General features: G+C 41.3%; 2 protein-coding genes across 2 annotated transcripts in view; one reads left to right on the top strand and one right to left on the bottom strand.

Annotated features, from left to right (window-relative positions):
• The window catches only part of pth1r (parathyroid hormone 1 receptor), a 44,384-nt gene extending 40,720 nt beyond the window's left edge, over positions 1–3,664 (top strand). Inside the window, exon 13 of the mRNA XM_044042399.1 lies at positions 17–3,664. Coding sequence (XP_043898334.1) covers positions 17–379 — 363 coding nt within the window. The 3' untranslated portion in view covers positions 380–3,664. The remainder of the gene's footprint in view (positions 1–16) is intronic.
• A 121-nt stretch (positions 3,665–3,785) lies between these two features.
• tmie (transmembrane inner ear) lies at positions 3,786–17,157 on the bottom strand. Its single transcript, XM_044052414.1, has 4 exons — positions 16,747–17,157; positions 13,907–14,024; positions 13,100–13,249; positions 3,786–4,145 (listed from the first exon to the last, which is right to left on the bottom strand). Exons 1-4 carry the CDS (start codon positions 16,855–16,857, stop codon positions 3,844–3,846), a joined length of 681 nt encoding a protein of 226 aa, XP_043908349.1. The 5' UTR covers positions 16,858–17,157; the 3' UTR covers positions 3,786–3,843.
• Between the last annotated feature and the right edge of the window lie 343 nt (positions 17,158–17,500).

The following is a 17,500-nucleotide window of genomic DNA, read 5'->3' as shown; positions in this document are numbered from 1 at the left end:
ACTCTTCTCTTCTCAGGTACAAGCTGAGATCAAAAAGTCCTGGAGCAGGAGGACCCTGGCACTGGACTTCAAAAGAAAAGCCCGGAGTGGCAGTAACACTTACAGCTATGGACCTATGGTATCACACACCAGTGTTACCAACGTCACTGCCAGAGGACCGCTGGCTCTCCACCTCACAACGAGGCTGGGACCGGTGCCTGTGAACGGACACAGGAACCTGCCCGGGTACGTGAAGAATGGCTCAGTGTCAGAAAACTCTATACCATCGTCGGGACAGGAGCTCCACATTCCCGAAGAGGAGCATTCTTCTCACGTGAGGCCCTGCGAGAAGGAGAAACCCTCACCGGTGGTCGAGGAGGAGAGGGAGACGGTCATGTGACCTCCAGGCCGCGGCTGTGTGTGTACAGATAAAAACTGGCTCAACAAATCATAACAGTCTCAGGATGGTCTGAATTCATCAACACTGCCAGTTTTATTTTCCTCCTGTGAATCAAGCAAAAAGAAAACATGACAGACTGTTGAGGCTCAAAGCAGAGGAGGGTGTGTCAGTTTTGAGAGCTGTGACACCTTTTTATTCTTTTTCCAAGGAAAAATGACCTTCAGTTTTGTGGCAAATACTCTCTGCGCTTTCAACCACCACCTGCCACAGTGAATGTGTTTAAGGCTGGACAACAGAAACTGCCCTTTTTCATCTCTTTATTTTTTGCTGCCATAACTGTTTGTGCTGTCTCGTCCTCAAACGCTCGGCTTTTGTGCATAAATCAAAGGTTGCAGTCGTCGATCCAGGAAGAGCCTTAATGACCACCACCTGTGTGAGGTCCGTTGGATTTTGTGTGCATTCAGTGACACATTTGTGAGGCTCAGTAGCGTCGGTGCGTTTTCCGATCAAGTTGTTGTATAGACGCAGCTATTTTGTGGCATCTGTTCATGGTATGTCCTTTGTTTTTCATCTAATTACTGTATATCCACTTCAGAGTAAAAGGTAAGGTACTCAGGTAATGGAAGTCCTCTGTTGTTGCACACCTATTTTTTATTCATTTATAACATTGTTTTAGCCTGTTCAACATTTGTATTGAGAATAAGTTAATATGTTACGTAAAGCTGGATCAACTAGTCTTGTTTTCACAGAGTTGTATGCTCTCTGCTGTAGAAAGACCCAGTACTCGTCTCCTTTCCAATTACTACACACATGCCGAAGAGTTCAAATGAATGTTTCATCCTCAGATTTTCTCCTCCCCAAAAATAGTAACACACACAAACACCCACAAACACACAACATGATGCCTAAGTAAGAATATTTCTTTGAAGACTGTCACTGTCTTTGGGTGCAGTGTGAGCCGAGGAGAAGAGGGACATTTTGGAAATCTGACAGGAATATCATGTGTTCTTGTATTGTTTTTCAAAAGAAGAGAGAAAAAAAACACAGCAACACAGCATGCAGGAAATGGTCAAATATTCAAGTGGAATGTTAATTAAATGAGGAATCCCAAATTCTCTTGGAATTCCAAGATGGACAATTGTGGCGGATATGAAGGAAAAGCCAGACATGAATAACACACAGTAACTTTTATAGATGGTCCAGTGTTTCGCTGCTTTTTGATGTATGTGTGTGTGTGTGTGTGTATATATATGTATATATGTGTATATATATATACATATATATATATATATACAAGTCACAATGTTTACATAGGTCAGAAATACATTCTAATTGTGAGCAAATCATTGTCATGTGTAAGGATACGTAATTTGTCAGTGTATATAATTTGTTTTTTTTTTTACGTGTTTGTTTACAAAAATGCAGTATTTGATAATGTACATAGACCAAAACAAAACTGGTGAATATACGGACAGGTGACAGAGGGCATTCCTGTTTTAACGCGGCATTCCACGAGATATTTCAAACCGTTATTATGTGTCACATCATGGATGATACCAAAGAGAAAAGGCAGCATGCTGAAATGCTGCCAGAGCAAAAGTTTACGGGAACCACACAGTCTTAAATTCACCCGCTCTCAAAAATAAAAGGAAAAAGAAAGAACAACAGAAGTGTCAGTGGTAGCTCATGTAGGAAAATATAAAAGTGAGTCTTAAAATTCGACCCAGTGTGAATTTAAGTTTTGTTTTTGATAAATACTAATTGTCTGCTTGCTATAGTAGACTGAACACATTAATATTATTTTTGTCTCAGTCCTTATTTGATTTGACTGAAATACAGAATTGATTTTTACCTCGTTAAGATCTCAACGTTATATGACTGAAGGTAATATTTGCTGTTGTGCACAGTGTTGTATCGTGTTTTTGGTGACCACAGTTCGCCAAGCGCTCTTGTTCCTCTTCTGATTGACTGAATTATTCTCCAAATTCTCTCATTCTACCCAACTGCCATGCCGTCCAATAATCCATGCACTTTGATTCAGTTTTAAAAGGTCACATAGTCTCATCTGCAGAGTTTGGACTGCCCTTAAGTTCATTCTGCAGACAGGTGCAAAAATAGGAAGGAACTGTTTCTACTGTTTCAAATGTTTTAACGATATATCTCATAAGATTCTGTATTTTTTTTCCTGTTGCCAACAAACAATGAAAATACCCAAATTCAGCATTATCTGACGTAGTGTATCAAAAAAAATGTTGGTAACTTTAATTTATTCCGGGTCAATTGTACAAAAAAAACATATTTTAATAACTAACCATATATATTTATTCACAAAAAAATGAAGTTCCCTAAAAGCTACAGCTGTTTGAAATTACACTATTAATTTAAGTATTTATAAGTATAATATAATACTAGTATATCATATTATATTATATTATATTATATTTAAAAGTGATGATAGAGGAAATATTGTCAAATAGTAAAACAAAATAGTGGCAGCAACAGCTACTGTATTGATATTTTAGTGTCATTTATTGGCAATAAGGAAACTAGACTATACATTAAATCATGTGACGATATCAGAAATTCAAATTGCACATAACTTGTACATTTCCATGCGGATCGGTCATGATTGTGATGGGGTTTGAGTGACTTGGCTAAAATATCACACACAGGTGGCTGAAGGTCGTATGGAAAAAGACAAAGTATGTGAGCGATCACATTAAATGTTACTGCCAGTACAGTTGGATTATGTACAGTTCTCTTATATCTGACTTTCAGCTGTAATTATTGCTAGACAAGTAAACATGTCGTCGTTGTGCAGTCCAGGTTCTTAATCAAAAGGGTGGCTGGTTTCAGAGAATGAAAATAGTTAAAAAAGAACATTCTGAAAATTATATTTGAGCACTTTAATACTCCATAATACAGTATTTTATTCAGATTGTATCGTGCAAAATGTTTTGGAAATCAAATGTACAATAAGGCCAATAGCCATAGAGCTAATGTTGTTTTTTGTCCTTTTCAAATACCTCTTATGGAAGTAAAAAAAAAAAAATAATAATAAAAAATGAAAACTTTTATTTATCTTGTGCAGAAACGTAGTTGCCATTTGTCTTCATGTCTTGGATACAGTGTGTGGACACGTCTCACCCTCTCATCACTGATGTAGGCATGTTGTAGATATCAGTGTAAACTTTTGAAGAAAAAAATATGGTAAGATTGTTCCTTGTCTCTAATGTACATCAATGAATTGTGAATATATGTCAATAAATCTTTGGTTTTACTGGACTCATACTTGTGCGTTCTGATTCTGGTTTCAGACAAAAAAAAACAATGATTTTATTTCTCTTTTTTATTTATTGTAAATATAATATCAGTACAAATTTCATTTAAGAAAAAAAGTGCCCAAAATACAGTGAAAAATATGAAATGATCTTTTTTTTAAATGTTCGCGTGTAAGGCAGAGTTCACTGTTTCTTGGTTCTGCCTTTAGCTCCACCTTTAGCTCCACCTTTAGCTCCACCTTTAGCTCCGCCTTTGTCTTCTTTCTCTCCAGATTTCTTCCCTTTACTTTCCCCATCTTCATTCTTGGGTGCTCCCTTTTCACCTTTCTCACCCTTCTTCTTTGTTGATGGGCCATTTTCGTCTCCTTTCTCTTCTTTGGCACCCTTGCCCTCTTTCTTACCCTCCTTGGTCTTCTTCTCTCCTTTTTCACCATCCACTTTCCCGGAAACTGTTGTCACCTCCTCTTTTTCTTCTGCTTTTGCAGCTGCAAATTCAAAGCGATGGGGGGGAATAAACAAAAGGTATCATCAGGCCTCATGTGTTAATTGGAAGGAAGAATTTAATCCAGTTCAATATGCTAAGTAGGTTACGTGTAATGAAGGCACATCTGTTTCTATCTGTCCTAATAAGCATGATCTACTTATTCTTTTAATGGGATTGCTTGAAGTGCGTTCTGGGCAAGAAATGGAGAAAAGAGATTCACAGACGGAGATAATTTCTCATTGTTATTCAAAAAGGTCATCATGAGGATATACTTGAAGGAGATGTACAACTTTTCCAAAGAAATTAGACTCTTTGGTTCGGTATGAAGCAAAGAACATGAAATTGAGCATAAATGAATTCATATGAACTGACTTTGATTTGTTTGGGCCATGTTATTTGTGTTTTTACCAAGAGTAAGAACCAAGAGATGGTGACTGGTAAATTTGACGCCCATTATAGCAGAAAGAGAGGAAAATAGCTTGAGATTTCAAATTGCAGACTCCACTGAACTGAAACTCAGCTCAACGGGTTGTGATTGAGCTCATTATACACTAGACTCCTCTGTTAAATCATGAGATTTTAGAAATGTCCTTGCTTAAATGTCGGAGATGAACGCACATTTCTGGGAATTGGAAGTATTTTTAACGCGATCTACTGTACAGTTCGGCATTATTCTTGGTTTTTTGAGGCTGATTCTGACAGTTTAAGCTGCTAAATCACTCAGGGCGTATGTACAGTGTACTAGTTTTCTGACTCATGCACTTTATGTCAGTACACATACCATTTCCTCACAGTGAGAGGACCTGACAGGTCTCAGTCGGCTTTTTTATTGTACGTTTCTACATGCTGAAAATAGCAGAAAATACGAAAGGTGGCGACATCCTTTGAAAAACAATTAAATCTTGCACTAAATAATTACTGAAACGTTTGTCTTTATTTATGTACTGTATTTGTGCCACTAAGCACTTTTTTTTCCATTATGCATTGACTTGGGAAAAACAACAACTTTACTACATTTGTCGCTTTGTTTCTGAATTGCCTGAGTGTCGTTTAAAAGTGTCCATTCTCCTCCTCCTCCTCCTCCTCCTCTCATCACAGTGGCAGCTGAGCTTCAGCATTGCTGAGCCTCTACACCAGCCAGGGCTGTCAAACTCATTTTAGTTCATGGGCCGGAGCAGTAAGATAACAATAGTATATAAACTATAAACAACAAAATGTTCCCTTTGTTTTACACTTGATGAAAGATATCATGAAATTTCTTAAGGAAAAATAGGATAAGTGCAATATCAACAGTATTATGCCTAAGTTTACCATTTACACGTGTGCATAAAAACATACAGATCACAGTGGATCTACAAACATCTGAAACATTATGATTAGATTCTAAAAGTTTGTGCTTACTGGGAAACTAGATGTATATGTGCGTTGATGTTTAGCTTGGGGGACACACGGGGGTTCCATCACTGAGTGACGGACTGTTTTGCAGGGAACAGTCAGAAAGCAGCTCAGCTCAGCATGAACTGTGAGATGAACAAAGTGATTCAGTTCAGTTTGTTTGCCCAAACGATTTCTTCTCTTGAACAAATCATTCGCGATTGACACAACTCAACCCTGGTCCTGGGGACTCACTGCTTCTGCTCCAACACACCTCATTCAAATGGTCAGCTCGTTATCAAGCTGTGCAGAAGCCTGATAATGACCCATTTGAATCAGGTGTGCTGGAGCAGGGAAACATTGAAAAACACGCAGGGCAGTGAGTACCCAGCACCAGAAGATCAAAAGTAGGTCATGCATTTTTAAGATAAAAACTCAGAAAAACCAAAGGTAACAGGGAAACATCGAAGCCCACTGGAGTTTGGCTTCAGGGACCAACCAAAAGAGAAAATTATGTAACAGCCAGAGGCAATAGTTCACTCATTTCACATGATGGTGAGCTACACAACCAGTTGTAATCTTTTACTTGAGCAGCTGATGTGTAAAAAACTGAGAATTGCTCAGAGGAGACTCCAGGGGTCAAAGGGAACTTCTGTAAATCTTTTTTTCTATAGCATACGTTGTCTCTGTGCGACTCAGGATACAAAGACCATGACAAATACACACCAAATGTCATAGGTTGCCAGTGGCGGTCAAGAGTAAACCTGAAAGGATTGTGTTGTTTGCGTGTGCTGAATGAATCCAGTCGACTGAATCTGATCGACCAACCCATCATAATGCTGTGAGTCGTTGTTTTAACTGGACCTGTGATGAACTCTCTTTTGCTCATATGCATCGCTCTTATATCCACACTGTCTCTTTTTTTTTTCTCTTCCTGTTTTATCAGGTGTTGACAAAATGGTGGAGATTTATGAATCAGCGCAGTGGGTTATAATCAAGGTTATCGAAAGGCTAAGTGAGACACTTTAATGAAATGCCAGATTGTGAAACATGACTCAGAGATTGTTTTAAGCGTTGCTAAAAATTGGACAGCTTGTATCCCCAGTCTCTGTGTTTACCTCATCCTGTTCACCGCAGTGGAATAATTAAAGGTGAACGTTGCCCTCTACTAAAGGCCTTGACCCTCACACATTAATAAATGTCAAATGTTTAGCACAGACTGTGTATTTGACAAAACATGTTGGTATTTTTTAAAAACAAGTTCAGTTTGACTGGGGCAAGGTTCCTGCCAGAGCTCATCTTACTAATATCACAGTTCAATTTAGAAACTGCAACTCCAAATTTCTTTCTGCATGTCACTGAACCTCAAACAACCTCCTCCTCAGTTCTTATTCAGTGCTGTGATTTTTAGTCAGTCTGGAATCAATGATATAGCCTTCATTTTTAGACTAACAGAAATGATACACTTTGTTATCTTCGACAAATCAGGTCTGATGAGAGTTATTGGATTGTGTGAGTGCTTGAAGATTTGCTGCAGGAAATAAGACCGGAAACTAATTACTTTTTCTCATATTTTACCCCAGCCAATTTTAACAGTTTGCGAAACGTGCTACATGGCGGCAGAGAGAAAATGTTAATGGATGTTAATGGAAAATGACCATTTCCTGTGTTTTACATCAGACACCTACACTGGTTTTTTTTTATTCTCTGTCACATAAAGTCTAATTTCACAAGACTTTGCATAAAATTACTTTGGGTTTGAAGATTATCTTCACGAGCAAATCAACAAGAAAGATAAGAAAAGGCATTTCTGGTGCTCATTTGTTGCTGCTATGTCGCTGTGTTGTGTTTCCAGACTGCTGTGGACGCACAATCCATACGTTTACAGCTTCTTTTAGATGAATGAAAAAAAGACATACATATGGTTTGATATTAATACTTTTACAATACGAAACATGATGTAATTACTGGAAAAAGGTGGCAATTAGCATGTTATTGAGCTCAAAGTTACGCTGTTCTCCTCCTTCATTAAACCCAGAAGCCAATTACAGAGCATGGTTTGTTTGGAGTTCATGGTTGAGAGCAGCTACTATACAGTATACGTGTCCTGAATATGTATGATCGCTGCAGCTGATGCAGCTCCTCTCCTCAGCCACATGGTTGATTAGCTACAGTGAACAGTCATAAAACAGGATTTACCAAAATATACGCAAGATCAACTCTCTGTGGTGAATCTAGAGATTGAAGAGAGACTGATGCTCCTGCCACACTAGGTTTATCATGTGAATATGGACAGTGTGCATTTGGACTTTCTGGGTATACTTTCTGCATAGGACTACTGGAATTAAGCTAAGTATCACTTCTGTGGGTCTTTCTCATTTGGTTGCTGTTTAGTCAAGGTGAAAGTTTGTTGTTGATATTTTTTCTGCTAGGTCAAAGAGAAAGTTGTTATTGTTGCTGTTATTGTTGACCTAGTTTCTATTGAGTCATCACCATCACCAGGTGTGAAGTTTCATTGGCTACAGGGGAGTGGCCAACACTGCTGTAACCAATCAGCCCCTAATCAGGTGTTGATCAATCAGCAGCATTCACTTTGAGGCAGCAGATTCAGGAAGAAGAAGACTCAGGAAGACAAAGACAAAGGACTCCTTTGAGGCTAATGAGGCTTAGTTCCTGCCTACAATTGTTTTTCTACCTTGCACATAGGTGCACTTTTTCCATTCCTGTTCATGTTTCCTCACATTCACTCACAGCATCTCACTTATCTATCCCACCCGCTCGTCACCCATCCAACACCTTGTTGCAGGGGGCCTGTGGAATTGCCAGTCAGCTACCCGCAAGACTGAGTTCATCTCTGGCTTTGCTACTGAGCAATGCCTGGACTTCTCACTGAGACATGGATAACACCCTCCAACACAGCCACCCCTGCGGCTCTCTCCTCTGCCCACTCTTTGTCCCACACACCCAGATCCACTGGAAGAGGTGATGGGACAGTTCTGCTCATCAACCCCAACTGGACTTTCACTCTTCACCCACTGCCACACTTCTTTTCACAGTCGTTTGAATTTCATGCTGTAACTGTAACTCACCCAGTAAAACTAATCATTGTTGTCATCTATCATCTACATTGGGACACTTCTTGGAGGAACTAGATGTCCTCCTTTCAAACATCCCAGAAAATGGCACACCACTTGTTCTTCTTGGCGACTTCCAACATCCAGTCAGAGAAGTCATCCGATCTACTTCTTTTACTTTCCTCTCTTTCTCTCTCACTTGCTCCTTCTCCACCAACTCACAAAGCTGGCAACCACCTTGACCTCATCTTCACCAGAAACTGCTCCACCTCCGACCTCAAGGTAACCCCACTTCATGCGGGTTTGTAAGTCCTCCCCAGCCCTGTGGTTGTCTGACTCGGGCAGCAGAAAGGAAATAAAGGAAATCGAAAGACCCTGACGACCTGCTTTCCTATCATTCTCTCCTCTCCACCTTCACTGCCTCTACCTCTGCAGCCAAACAATCTTTCTATCAGACTAAAATTCAATCCTTTCTCTAACCCCAAAAAACTTTTCTCGATCTTCTCTAACCTCCTTGACCCCCCACTCCCACTCCTCCCTCCCTCCTACCAATTCACTTTGTCAACTACTTCACAAAAAAAGTAGATGACATTTGCTCTTCTTTCTCAACCCCACCTCCTGATCTCACCACTCTACCAACCACAAATTCATCTCCTTCTCTATCCTCTTTCACCATCTATCTCATGATCAAGTTCTTTCCCTAATAACCTCTGCCCAGCCCACCTCCTGCCCCCTTGACCCTATCCCCTCTCACCTTCTACAGTCAATTGCTTCTGATCTTCTTCCTTTCCTCACCCATCTCATTAACACATCTCTATCATCTGGTTGCTTTCCAGACTCTCTTAAAGAGGCCAGAGTGACTCCCCTCCTTAAAAAACCCACCCTTGACCCGTCTGAAGTGAATAACTACAGACATGTCTCTCGTCTTCCTTTTCTTTCCAAAACTCTGGAGCATGCTACCTTTAATCAACCCTCTTCCTACCTTCACTGGAAACAACCTTCTTGATCCTCTTTAGTCTGGTTTTAAAGAGGTCACTTGACTGAAACTGCACTTCTTGCTGTCACTGAGCAACTCCACACTGCCAGGGCTGCCTCTCTCTCCTCTGTGCTCATCCTCTTGGACCTTTCTGCAGCGTTTGACACAGTTAACCACCAGATCCTTACTTTCTCCCTTCAAGAACTAGGTGTCTCAGGCTCTGCACTTACCCTACTCTCAACCTATCTTCAAAACCGAACATACAGAGTAACCTGGAGAGGATCTGTGTTGGAACCCTGTCCTCTAGCTACTGGGGTCCCTCAGGGTTCTGTCTTGGGCCCTCTCCTCTTCTCTCTATACACCAACTCTCTTGGTTCTGTTATTCTCTCTCATGGTTTTTCCTTTCACAGCTATGCTGATGACACCCAACTCATTCTCTCATCTTTCATCAACGACACACATGTAGCAGAACGGATCTCCGCTTGTCTGACCAACATCTCTCAGTGGATGTCTGACCATCACCTGAAACTCAATCTCGACAAGACCAAGTTTCTTTTTCTCCCAGAAAAAGGGCTCTCCCAGGGCCACACGGTGGAGTAGTGGTTAGCACTCTCGCCTTGCAGCGAGAAGACCCGGGTTCGAGCCCCGGTTGGACCAAGGGCCTTTCTGCATGGAGTTTGCATGTTCTCCCCGTGTGTGCGTGGGTTCTCTCCGGGTACTCCGGCTTCCTCCCACAGTCCACAGTCCCACATTGGATGACCAAAAACATCCAATGTGGGGATTAGGTAAATTGGACACTCTAAATTGACCATAGGAGTGAGTGTGAGAGTGAATGGTTGTTTGTCTGTAGTTGTGTGTGGCCCTGCGATGGACTGGCAAACTGTCCAGGGTGTACCCTGCCTATCGCCTGATGTAGCTGAGATTGGCACAGCACCCCCCGCGACCCTCTGGTGGAGGATAAAGCGGTTAGATGATGACTGACTGACTGAAAGGGCTGTCCCACCACAGACCTAACCATCACCCTCGACAACTAGCTCCTTCTCATACCACAAGCAACCTGGGTGTGACACTTGATGACCATCTCTCCTTCACTGCCAACATTGCTGCAACAGCTCCATCTTGCAGATACAATGCACAACATTACATTACATTACATGTCATTTAGCAGACGCTTTTATCCAAAGCGACTTACAATGGAATCAAGTACAATTAGCCAGGGGTGGAATCGAACTTGCGACCATGATGTCTTTGGTACACAAGGTAGGGTCTTAACCACTGAGCCACTCCACCCCCACATCAGAAGGATACGACCTCTTCTAACCCAGAAGGCGGCACAGGTTCTGGTCCAGGCTCTTGCCTCCCCAGCTTGGACTGCTGCTCGCTGCTGCTTGGACTGCTGCTTTGACAGCTGCTCGCATCCGCTTCAAGACTCTAGTGCTTGCATTCCATGCTACAAACGGATCTGGTCCCGCCTACATCCAGGACATGATCGCTTTGGATAAAAGCGTCTGCTAAATGATATGTAATGTAATAATGTAATGTAATATCTTCCCTCACCCAGTCTGATGCAGATCTTCATCATCATCATCATCTAACCGCTTTATCCTCCACCAGAGGGTCGCGGGGGGTGCTGTGCCAATCTCAGCTACATCGGGCGATAGGCGGGGTACACCCTGGACAGTTCGCCAGTCCATCGCAGGGCCACACACAACTAGAGACAAACAACCATTCACTCTCACACTCACTCCTACGGTCAATTTAGAGTGTCCAATTTACCTAATCCACACACTGCATGTTTTTGGACTGTGGGAGGAAGCCGGAGAACCCACGCACACACGGGGAGAACATGCAAACTCCATGCAGAAAGGCCCTTGTTCCAACCGGGGCTCGAACCCGGGTCTTCTCGCTGCAAGGCGAGAGTGCTAACCACTACTCCACCGTGTGGCCCCTGATGCAGATCTTACTTGATGCAATTCCCATACATAAAGAACTTATTGACAGCTCGATGCTGTTTCCCTATGATCCATTTTGTAATAACCTGTACAAGACAGGACTGATGTCAGTTACTATTTGTCATCACTCATAACTTGAAAAAGCCATTGCTAAGCAGCTGAGATGACAGATACACATAAGCCAACACGCCAAACTCCTGAGAGAGTGGGGGAAAAAAAGAGAGGAGTATGTAATTACCTTGTTCTTACTGCCACCATCACTTTTAATTAGCAGCAGCAGTGGATGGTTTGAATGATTTACTTTAATCAAAGCACATCTTGGGAAAGAAGACACAACAGGAAGGATGAAGAGACAAGCATAGAGCGTAAACATGCCGCATGCATTACCATTTCCTCTGAATTCTCACATAATTATCAAATTCATTAGCTTGATATGTTTCCATGCAAATATGCATGAGCAAAATATGTGCATTTATATTAAAAACATCAATATACAAATGTATAAACTACAAAAGTCCAGCTGCTCCGGAGGAACTAACCTAAAAGCAGTATAATTTCCTGCTGCACACACACACAGTTACTGCAACATCCTGCACTAGCAAGCAAAACGTGTGCTCTTTTCTCTGTACATTTGGGCATTAAAGGAGAACCGGACTGAACCAGAGTGTATGGCAGATGCTTGAATGGGACTTTCTGAATCTTTTTACAGCGGCTGAGTGAAAGGATTGGGACAGAAAATAAGATTGGTAGAAAAGGGGAGTGGGGAAAAATTATGTTGTCTCTGGTAAACTGTGGGAGCTGGGCTGCTCCTCGCTGACCCTAACTACTGAGACCTCGCTGTTGTCAGAACTTTGAGGTTGGACCTGCTCAGACACAGTCTGTACTGCAGAGGCGTCAGGTGTAGCTGGAAAATAAGAGAGAGAAGTGAAGAGAAGAGAAGAGAAGAGAAGAGAAGAGAAGAGAAGAGAAGAGAAGAGAAGAGAAATTTTAGTATAACAGATAAAACAGATAGAACAGAAGTGAGAGTTGATATGATGTCAAATAGAAAGACAGGTGTTTCCATATTAATAATAAAGTGAGAGATGACAGTCCAGAGTCATAAAAAGCTTTGAAAAAGAGTTGAGGTGGGTGTGATTGACAGTCAGCTGCAAGTGGGAGTGCAGGTGTGAAGATGACTTGTGAAAGCAGTCACAGGTGATGCTGCTTACTAATCATGCTCTCTCCCTTTAAAAGCAGTTCATTCATGGACTTGGTGGGAGGTGACTGACGGCTGCATACACAGCAGAGCTGGGTTGGGGGAAATAACACTGACTGTTTTAGTTTGGTTTATGTGTGTGTAGTCTGTGATTAAAGAGCAACCAGCAACGTTATTGTGTCGAGAGAACTCTCTCGGTGCCACGCAAAGTCCAAACAATTTCCACAATTTTGTCTCCCATTTTCTAATTTGCACCTGAACTTGCTCTGTGGGGCTTATGGAATCACAAGACAGAATCCCAGCAGCAGAGTGATAAAGCACCACAGTTTGCATTCAAGCTCCTGAAATTAAAAGTTTGTAAAGATGTTTCAGTGGGGAACTTACATCCTGGGATCTCGGTCAGCTCATTGAGAGGTGGCACTGTCTCTAATGTGTTGGCATATTTCTTGGCAGCCTGCCTCTGTGCATGCCGTGCCTCGATTTCCTTTTTGGTTCTTGGGATTCGGCATTTGAAAATACAACACAGAGTGATAACTGAAGGAGAGAAGGGCAAAAAAACAAAACACAAGACATAATGAGTCCAACAAGTTCTAACGCCTATCAACATCTTAGCCACATTTATAGGATGTAAGGAATTTAAAGGGTCAGGATACAGATTATACATGTCTTTTTTGCCTCGATGATAGTGTCTCTGCAAACCTTTCACTCATTCATTCAGATTTCACCACATCATAGTTGTGGCTCTAAGCTAATGGATCTTAACGACTTTGGTGAAAGTGTGTCTTTTCCTCAACCATCTCACTGATGTTTATGCTGTTAAATTAAATGCTTTAACAACATGTATGGCGACATTCTCGTCCCACACGATCAATTTAGATGATTTGACTGGACTTTTATTTACTGCTTTCTTGTGAAATAATTGCAATTTGTGCTAAGAGCTAGTTTGATCTAATAAGGTACATTATATAGTGACTCTGGAATATAAAAACAATTAGCAAGACCTAGTCAGAAGCACAGTGCAGACAAAATTCTCTTCACTTCTCATGTATTGAGGTGGAAGCAGAAAGCGTACAAACCATAAAATCATTCGGTCATCTCACACATTAGAAGTGTCTCAGGTGTGACGTTATGTAGGTGAAATGGTGTTGTTTTTTTGAAGAAGGCGAAATATATATATATATATATACTGACCAACTGCCAAAGCAAACATGGAAAAGATGCCGATGACCTGCCATAACCGCAGCCCCCAGAAAACAACAGTCTCTGAGTTCACAGGGTCTGGCTTCTTTGGGGGATCTGTCGGTAAAAGCTGTTGGGGTAAAAAGAGAAACATGTTGTGTTCGATAGTATCTGGACACCACAGATATATTTTAATTGACATATTTTACACCTGAGTGCAACATGCAAGAAGGTAAACAGGATCTCGGCTCAGTCAAACTTCTTGAATCTAACATGTTGCACATTACAGTCATACATGGGCACAACTCCGAAAAGAAAAAAGGCATTCAAGGTCCTCAAAAGAGCAGAAATTCCCCAATCAAAGTCATTGGCCATTTCAAACTTTGTAGGGGTCGATCCCATGATGTTATCATTTCATATACTCAACATTTTGTTTTCTTTTGATCTATTTACTAGCATACAGACCAATATTTGACCACAAAGTTGTCTTTGAAAGAACAGCTTTCTTTGAAAGGAATAGAAAGAAAAAGAAGACGCTTTGGTGGCATGACCTCAGCGTTTTTGTGCCTCTAAAAAAGGCTCAGTCGATATTGTCAAAAAAACTAAACATTACAAAACCAACAAAAAAACACTTCACATTTCATAGTTGCTCTCTCCAGGGGGGAAGAAGTGTAGGGTTTCTCCCTAAATCAATAACCTGATTGAACACTGAGTGGTTTTCGAAACGTTATACTTTAAGCCCACACAGCAGAAAGCAGTGGATTAGAAAACTGACTTTTATTGTCACGGTTAGCCCCATTATGTGTTGAAATAGAGGCATCTGAAAGTAATTCTAAAAATAAAATGAAACATGGTTAACACCGAGGACTGAGACTGTACAGAAGCTGAGATGTAAAGAATGAAATAGCTGGATCTAACAACACACGTCCAAAATAGCAGATGCCAGATTCATTTTGAGCAGAGCATCATTACGTATTAGAATATTCATTCTTGTTTATTTTGCCATGTGCATCAAAATAAATCCATCAGGGCAAAATGACCTGTTGTTGTTGTCGTCATTTTCTGGACCTGATACGTTTCAGCGAGGCAACGTGCCAACTACACACCATCTTCTACTGTTTGTCTCCAAGGCCTTGAGGACACAACGGGAACTGTGGGTCTAACTAAACAAAGAAGCTCAGAGGAAAGTTGTCTGAATGAATTTACACTGCATTTGTGCAGCTCCTGCAGAAGGATTAGCCTTGAAGAGGATATTAAACATGGCTCTTCAGGGCATTCCATGAGTCCGGATTAGTCGCGATAAGCATCAGGTTTTATTCTGGTGCAACAAACAACAAACATTTTACAATCACAACGACCTTGAGTTACCTCACATTTATTACATATCACATTATTTAAACATATTTGGTTTTGCTACAGTTGATCTGCAAGTAGTTGATTATTAAGATTGCATCAATTCTATTGAGGCCATATGTTTTTATTAATTATTATTTTTACTTTGTTTTTAATTAAGTTAGGGTTTAAGGGTTTATACGTGTATTTACGGATCACATCAACCTTTACTTTGTAATTCCGCTGCCTCCAGCAGCCACTAGAAGGCTTTTTATAGAAGCGCCTTGTACTTTCTCCAACCTTTTTTTACCTGAGAGCTACTTTGACAAAATGAAAATGGCCGAGAGCTATTTTATTTCAACCCAAACAAACAGGAAAAGCTTGTTTTGCCTGAACATTTACAAAACATTGATGTCCACAACTCACTTAACTCAGCTCAGCATAATTCAGCTCCATGTGCATTTTGTATTTCTGTATGCATTTCTTTCTCGTATAGCTCACACACTATTGAATTAAAATATTAATGCCGTCAAAACAGAGCAATGCATTCACAAATACACCGACATTTTGTCTTATTCACTTTTCATTTTGTGTGATGTATTCTGGGTATTTCCATTTAGAGAGATGAGTCAACGAGAGAGGTGTCATCTAAATGTCCTCCTAACAGTCTGAACTTTGATTTGACACACACGCACTCATCAAGCTGACAGCAGCGCAACTGTTTGACAACTAATCGGTATATAGTAATTTAGTGTTAGAAGGGGCGGGACACCTCTGAGTTTGATTGGATAATAAATGGAAGCTAGGGTACGTTCTATTATTGAGCTACTTGGAAAGGGACTGGGAGCTACTTGTTGGAGACCCCTAGTCTATAGCCTGATGCCTAGAAGTGTTAACTGCACACTAAAAGGGAACATCACAGGTGTATAAAAGACATCTATTATGCTTTAGCCTTCTTTTACACAAGAACTTAGTTTCTCATCAACCAAACTTTCCCCAGGTTTTTAGCCATTTTTGGCTTGAATCATTTTTTTCACAATGTCGCTTCTTGCAACTGAGAATTTAAAATCTTCTTCTCCGTGCTAATAATATGTTGCACTTTCAGTCATATTTTAAATGTAAGTAAAGTGCATTTGTTGCTTTTGGAAAACACAACGGAAATGACTTGCAATGTAACCCTTTTAACTTACGCACAAATGCGCACACACACAAGTTCTCTGTGTCGAGATGAATGTTATCCAACCTCCTGTTTACACCCGTTCAAACGTGTTTGCCCTTGCCGTCCATGTAAGACCTTACAATGTAAGACCTTACAATGTAAGACCTTACATGACTATTCGTGGTTTTAATGAATAGTCAGTCACACATAGCCCAGACGGTCAATAAAAGCATCAACTCTGGCCACCAATCACGCAAAGCTACATTTTAAATGGCGAAGCACCTGTCACAGAGAAACACTCGGGATATTCCATCTTGAACAGAACCTGTGGAGGACACACACAGATGCATCTGGCTCTTACCTCAGGATCTGGGATCTGGGAGAACACGGAGGACAAGCACTGAGACAGCAACACTGCTCCCCAGCCCCGCAGTAGGAGCTGAGGTGGACATACAGGCTGTTCCCCAACCATTCTCTGCCCCTCTTTCTCCCTGCAGCCACCCTGCCCCCCTCTCTCTCCCTCTTCCTCTGCTTCTTCCTCTCTTCTCTCTGTCTGCCTGCCTGCCTGTACTGGCGCCGTGTACAGGACAGGACCACAATGGCCCTGGGTGATTAATGGAGACAATGGTGCTGATGCCTTCCTCCCATACACAGTTGTCTCCTGCTCCTTGCTATCTCTTGCCTCTGTACTAAAACACTATCCGAAGAGAAAACCGGCAGTCACCGCTGCAGCCAGCTGAAAACAGCTCCTCTACAATGGAGGGAGCCAAGCCCGCAGTTAGGGTACATTAATTAATTAATAGACCTGGTGTGGGTTTACAGCCAGCTCATCCTGCTGGGGACAGGCAGTTCACACAGTGTAGGGGGATGGGCACTTCAATTACCCATGAGGCTGACCTGTGCAGGACAGTGAAGCAAATGGCTGAGAGCGTCATCATATTTATTGCCTGGAGTGTAAAATCATCTTGAAGCCTCACATCCTTTTTGTATTGCAACACAGGAAAAGCAATTTAAATATGTAAGACAAAACAAAGAAGGAGTCAAATTACGTCAGCAACATGAATTGTGCGCCCAGCACAGGCGTAAAAACATTGTTGACTTGTTTTTGCAGCTCT

The sequence above is a fragment of the Solea senegalensis genome, linkage group LG1 (assembly GCF_019176455.1).
Source record: "Solea senegalensis isolate Sse05_10M linkage group LG1, IFAPA_SoseM_1, whole genome shotgun sequence".
NCBI classification, from domain to species: Eukaryota; Metazoa; Chordata; class Actinopteri; order Pleuronectiformes; family Soleidae; genus Solea; species Solea senegalensis.
Note: the sequence above shows the minus strand (reverse complement) of the source record. Positions and strands in the feature narration are given on the sequence as shown.